The sequence below is a fragment of the Nyctereutes procyonoides genome, unplaced genomic scaffold (genome assembly GCF_905146905.1).
Source record: "Nyctereutes procyonoides isolate TBG_1078 unplaced genomic scaffold, NYPRO_anot_genome, whole genome shotgun sequence".
NCBI classification, from domain to species: Eukaryota; Metazoa; Chordata; class Mammalia; order Carnivora; family Canidae; genus Nyctereutes; species Nyctereutes procyonoides.
Window position 1 is genome coordinate 36,413,440 of NW_026575049.1, and position 6,433 is coordinate 36,419,872.

The 6,433-nt window shown below is 43.3% G+C and overlaps 1 protein-coding gene across 2 annotated transcripts in view; it reads right to left on the reverse strand.

Annotated features, from left to right (window-relative positions):
• The window catches only part of GCC2 (GRIP and coiled-coil domain containing 2), a 54,226-nt gene extending 49,713 nt beyond the window's left edge, over nucleotides 1-4,513 (reverse strand). For both annotated transcript variants that reach the window (XM_055327881.1, XM_055327880.1), the window contains exons 1-4: nucleotides 4,415-4,513; nucleotides 4,034-4,090; nucleotides 2,767-2,851; nucleotides 1,407-1,474 (exon numbers count right to left, since the gene is read on the reverse strand). In XM_055327881.1, the coding sequence (XP_055183856.1) occupies nucleotides 1,407-1,474; nucleotides 2,767-2,851; nucleotides 4,034-4,090; nucleotides 4,415-4,420 (216 nt within the window). In that variant the 5' untranslated portion in view covers nucleotides 4,421-4,513. The remainder of the gene's footprint in view (nucleotides 1-1,406; nucleotides 1,475-2,766; nucleotides 2,852-4,033; nucleotides 4,091-4,414) is intronic.
• Nucleotides 4,514-6,433: the final 1,920 nt, after the last annotated feature.

Consider the following 6,433-nt stretch of genomic DNA (forward strand, 5'->3'; position numbering starts at 1 on the left):
ATGTGTATATTAACTCAAAATACAACACCTTTATGAAAATACAACACCTTTATATTCTCTAGTCTATAGATGAAGGAACTGCAAGGAAAGGAACTTAGCCATGGCCACGTAAGTAGTACGTGGCAGAGCAGGGACCCAAAGATCTGAATCAGGGTGTCTGGCTCCAGATCAATACTCTTAGGTAAATATCAAGTAGTTTTACTTCAGCTATCACTGATTAAGAAAATACAAAATAACCAAATAAACAAAGAAAACTACTATGAATTCACTAATACTCAGGTAAATCAGTACATTGTGAATCCAAATGGTATTTATGTACACTATGCATACTTCATATACTGTCTTGGCTAAATGAAGAACAAAACAATAGTGTATGATATACACTGAGACTTTTTAAAGCTTTCTTAGAGTATTTCTCTGTGGGTCCTTCAATTGTACATTGCTCACAGTTGGGGGCTCCCCCCCCCAGCAAGAAAATGACTTATAAGCTTATAATCAAAGAACAAATAGCAGGACTCAAATTATAAATATAGAACAGAAAAACAGTTATTGCAGAGCTTTGAGAAGTAAAAGAAACTCTAAAGGCTAGGGTGAGCTGGGAGTGGAGGAGGCAGTTAGTTAGTATTAAGGGCATGTCAGTAAGAAAAAGCAATTCAGGTTCTTTGACAGGGAACAACAAAACCAGCATCAGTAAGAGCATGCAAAACTAAAGAGAGCCTGTTTAGGGAGGTATCAAATAAGTCAAGTATGACACAAGGCATTTACCATATAGCCATGGAAATGGAGAGAGTACTGATAAGCTGCAGTGTTATCCTGAAGGAACTATAGGTCACTGGTGGCTGACACATGCAGAGGATAAAAGAAAAAGGAAAACTGGAGTCTCTAAAATTAAAAGGGCTGAAAAACAGTGCTGTCCCTGGTTGTCTAGGCAAGGGGATTTGGTCATGCTGAACATAAAACAAGAAAAATAAGCAAGTATTTCCTTCTTCAAACAGCCAGAAATGTCACTAGTCACATTCAGGAATATATATATATCTACTAACAGATTTTATGTATCTATCAGCCTAAAAATCATCATCAAAGTCCTGAACATGAGTTTTCTGAGGGAGAGAGGGAAGAGCCGGGCTGTGATTAAGGCAACCCCCTAATTACATTGTGTATGGGATGAAGACGAGAGGAATGCTCATTTCAGAACAGAAAGGGACGAAGAGATCATTTAACTCTTTTTACAGTCAGAAAGGTAAAAAAACTTAACCAAGGGCAGGGAGGAAGTGGAAAAACAGGGACAGAAAGCCAGACAGGACTCTGGCACACTGAAAGCTTTAAAGGAAATTTGATTTGTCATTAGGTATTTCCTCTAAGTAAATAAATAAAAATTTAAGCAATATTCACAACTGTTGCATTACCTTAATAATATCATCAGCTCCTCCAGCAACAGGTTTTGATTTCAGTTCTTCAATTTCTTTCTCCAATTCTAAATAATTAAAAAAACTCCAGTTCAGAAATGAAGAAAATCGTCTAAAGTGATAAGCACATATTTTTAAGAAAAACACAAAAAAAACTACTATAAGTCAGAATTCATTTAAGCAGCAGATATTTTGAGAGAGTATTAACTTTACCCAGTATTACCTTTTTTGTCTTTTTTCTTATGGAAAACTCCAGATAAATAAGAAAACTAGAATAGTTAATACACCCATCACCTTAATTTAACAATTATTACACGGACTCTTGTTTCATTCTGATCTGTATTATCTTCTCCCTTTTCCTTTTTTCTTACCCACCCTGATATTTTTGAAGCAAATCCCAGACATATTATTTTAGCTGTAAATAACTTCTTTATAATCTTAAAGCAACTACTTAACCTCAAATTAAGCATAAAGGCTAACCTATTTGCCAACTTATGTCTACCTCTGGAGCCTAGAATATTTTTCCAAAGACATTAATCTATCACAAGCTGATCTAATCTTTCTAAATACAGTTTGACCTTTTCTGGTAGAAAATCTTGGCTTTTAGGCTGGGCAGTTAAACATTTGGTAGTCATTGGAAATTCATGGCCTTACCACACATATTAAAAAGGATACTAATTTCTACATCCTTTTGGAATATAAAGGTGAACAGGCAATCAATCCACTTCAGCAACTTCAGCAAATAAATATACTTAAATATTCAAGGAATGGAAATCTTTTATTACTCTATTTGAGGCCTCTTTTTTCTTCTTTGGGATCACAACCTTAGGTCTTTAACATTTCAACTGATTGCTCTAGAAAAAAAGTGCTTTTTCAGATCAATACACTGCAAATGAAGTAAAAAAAAAAGTGCTTCATTTTAACAAATTGTTTTTTTTAAGACCCTCTTCCATGACTTTAATAATTCAAAGATTACTGCAGTTTAGAGATGTGAAATGGTTAAAAAAAAAAAAGAATATAGACAAATGGTTAGAATGTAAATAATAATAATTTCACTTACTAAGATTTTATTGGATTCACTGGTAAACAAGATAAGCCAATATACTATTAAAAATCTACTACTTTAGGGATGCCTGGGTGGCTCAGCGGTTGGGCGCTAGCCTTGGGCTCAGGTCGTGATCCTGGGATCCTGGATTGAGTCTCACACCGGGGTCCCCGTGAGGACCCTGCTTCTCCCTCTGCCTGTGTCTCTGCCTCTGTGTCTCTCATGAATAAATAAATAAATCTTTAAAAAGTAAAACTACTTTTAACCATGTTTCAATGAGATTGTGGGGAAAGATGAATATTTTCAACTCAATACCTGCACATCGGGATTTAGCTTTCTGTATTAGCATCATCTGCTTCTTGGCAAACTTGATAAGATCTTCCTTAGGCAATGTTTCCAGCTGAAAGGTGTAATGATGTAACCAATTTGTTATAACTCATGTTTCTATTATGCCACAAAAGAAACATCATGCCACAAAAAAAAAAAAAAAAATCCCACTGAATAAATCTTTAAGTCCACCAAACCGTATTGTAAAAATTAGGAAATGCAATTTTAACTCAGTAATTAACTTGTTAAGCAACTACTATGAAATGTAAAACACAGTACTATTCTCTCTCTTTTTTTTTTTTCACAGTACTATTCTCTTATGTACATATACTCTTGGTTAGGTTAAGACTCTTCTGGGTTTTGATTTAATTGTAAAATTAGGGGACTGGGACTAATTCAAGTTCCTGTAAAATTATTCTAATCCAGACTGAATAAGTCTTTGTTACATGAAAATATGTAAGCATAATTACAGCAACAAGAGGAATCAGGATGCATTAAGTCTTTTCAAGAAATCAGGGAAATTGGGAGGCCTGGGTGGCTCAATCCGCCTTTGGCTCAGTTGTGATCCTGGGGTCCATGGATCTAGTCCCATATTGGGCTCCCTACATGGAGCCTGCTTCTCCCTCTGCCTCTCTCTCTGTGTCTCTCCTGAATAAATAAATAAAACGTTAAAAAAAGAAAAGAAAAAAGAGACCAGGAAAATTACTTAACCCCTGGGCTGTTTTCTCACGTGTAAAATCTGAATAAAAGTACCTGTGTTACCATTTAAGCTTACCGAAGCTTAAACGAAGTAACTGCGTGCTCCGGTTAAGTGCCAAAACCTTAGTATGCAAGCACTAAACCAGTGTCTTTTTACAATCATTGAATGTTAAGCCTAGTATGAGGCCATAAAAATTACCTAATTCAACTTTTTTTTTTTGCATCGTAGGAGAAGTCTAGAGAATAGTCCCTTGACTCCTTCTTACTTGACTCTTTCCACTATATAAATCCTTGCAGATTAGACTACTTTGTCTGAAAAAATGCAGAATATCTGGCAGTGCTAACCAGGACTACTAAGTAAACAAAGTCAACTCTTCATACCAGGAAACTTGAAAAAAAAAAAAAAATCCATCCACCACCAAGCAGATTGGTCACTGTGTGAACTAAAATCGGGACCCCTTGGAGAAGGATTTCCTTTCAACAGGCCGCCCCCTGTCCATTCATCACCCTTCCAGTCTTCAGGGAGCCCGCTACTCAAGCACTGTGTTCTCTTCACCTTGGATTTCCCGGTCCCAGGGGCGGCTGGTGACGCCACCCCATCTTGAACAGGATCCTGCAAAACAAAATCAAACCTAGGTGTCACAACTCCTCCTAATCCCAGACGGACCGCTCCCACGTGAGAAAGAATCAGGGAGCGAGGAGTTTGTCGCTGAGGCAAATTGTATACAATCAGGCTGTACAGGGCCAGGTCATCGCGAGGGACTGTCTGGGGCCCGGCGGAGAGGCCGGGGCAGCACCGGGCTGGGGGCACGGGGGCGGGGGGGAGGCTGCCAAGCCCTCCGCGATGCTCAGGCCCGTGCCCCAAACCGCGGCGCGACAAGGCCCGGCGGCGAGGTGGTGGGCCCCGCTCCCAGTCTGGCTGCCCCAGCAGCGTTACCTCCATGGCAGCGGACCCGCAGCGGCCACGCGACCCCGCAGCCCCGCAGCCGCGCAGCCCGGCCGCCGCCGCCGCCGCCGCCGCCGCCGCCTCCGCACTTCCGTCTGCGGGCGCCTCTGACGTACCTCGGCTGCAGGTTAAAGGTCGCGCTCTTCGGAGTGGCCCCACCCCCCGCGTCTCCATAGCGACAGCCCGGCGGCACTTCCGCTTCCGCTCCTGCTCCGGGAGGCGGGTCCCCGTGTGCTCCGCCCCCGCTTCCGCTGTGCGGCCGCTGCTCCCTGGGGGACGGTGCGTTTTCCCTGGGTCGCTGGGCCGGTTCGGCCTGTGGGGTTAGAATCCTGACACGGACACTATTAGCTATAATCGAGGACGTGGTCCTTCAGGGCCTGGTTTTCCATCTCCTAAGTTCTGTGAGGATGAGCGGGGTGCCGACCTGGGGGGCGGGCGCTCCCATGAGACCGCGGAAGTCGGGGCGGGGGGGGGCGGGGGTTCCTAGGCAGATGGTGGTCCAGCGGGGCGCCGTGTGAGCCCAGGGCGCCCGCGGGGCCGACGGCCGAGAGGAGGCCCCGGAGCTGTGCCCACGGGGCGGGGAGGCCTCCCGGACGTGGGGAGCGGAGCAGCGACGGGGGAGACACCAGGCAGGAGAAGAGAGCAAGGACCCTCATTCCCAAGGCACGACCGCTAGATGTGCTGCTGCAGTGGCCGGAGCTACCGTTGTGTCCCGCCTGCTGTTTTTGCTGAAGTGGTTTGCTGTCACGTCTCCTTTCCCATCACGTCGTCTACAACAAAGCTCCTTACCTGGGTAGTTGGCGTATGCAGCTTAGTTCCCTGGACTTTGGTAGGGCTATAGCAGTGTGTAGACGCAGCCTACGGCAGTATCGAAGAAACGGTAGCTAATTATTACTATGTAAGGAGAGAGTAACTAATAAAGAACGATTACAGCAGGCAGCATAGCGGCCTCCCCAGCATCTGCTCCTCTCTGACAGCAGGACCCGGCCTTGGCGACTCAGGGATAGTGCCTGATGTAAGGTATACAGTCAGTGACATCTGGCATTTCTAGTTCATATTTTGGTTAAGTGATACTGTTTCTCTCTTTCTCTGAACGTGATTGAAGAAACATACAGTCCCGATTGCTGTTGGTGGACATTTGCCACCGTTGATGTAGTTTCGGAATGTAGGTGAGGTTTGTGGGGTGAGGTCTAGAGCCAATGACCAAGAAAGAATTCTTGAGACCTCTTTGGTGCAGACTGGTGGTTTGATTAAAGCATTGGGACAGGACCGGTGAGCTGGAAGAGCAGCTGCCCTGGGGTTGTGAGGGAGACTGATTTCATACTTGGGAGTTGAGGGAGGTAAGGAGAAGATAGGTTTCCAAAAGGATTTTCAAATGCTAAAGAGGACCTACAAGATTCTGGAGACTTTGCCATCACCAAGTTAAAGGCTGTTTTAACAACCTTGGGAGCTTCCTGAGGAACGTCTCAACCACGCAGGAGTGGAGGTGGGGTTGGTTTAAAGGGTGTCAGCCTGTGCTTTGTCCTCAGCTAGCCTTCTGCTCCCTCATCACTATGATGGGACGCAGCTTGAGGACAAAATTGAAGATCAGGGAAAAAAAGACGGAACCAAGACAGTCACAGAAGAATGAAGCTGGAGTGTTGATCAATCCATAATGAATGAGTCAATAAACCGTCTTCATTATGTGAGCCAGTTAGCATTGGGATTTACTGTTACTTGTAGCAGCAGTGTACATATCTTGGGAGGAAATTTTTGCCAACTTGAGAAAAACACAAATTCTGTATTACTCCTATATTATTCTGCATTATTGTTTCTGTATAATGAGCTACTCGAGAATGAATCCGTATATCCGGACATTGTGCGATGTTGTAAAATGAATGGCTTTCTTGGGGACTAGAAAAATAATCTCAGACGACTTTTCAAAAAACTAGCAACTAATGCCTAAAAGCCATGAAACATTTTAATGTTTTTATGGCAGCAAGTTGACTATTAAAGAAGAGTGAATAAATA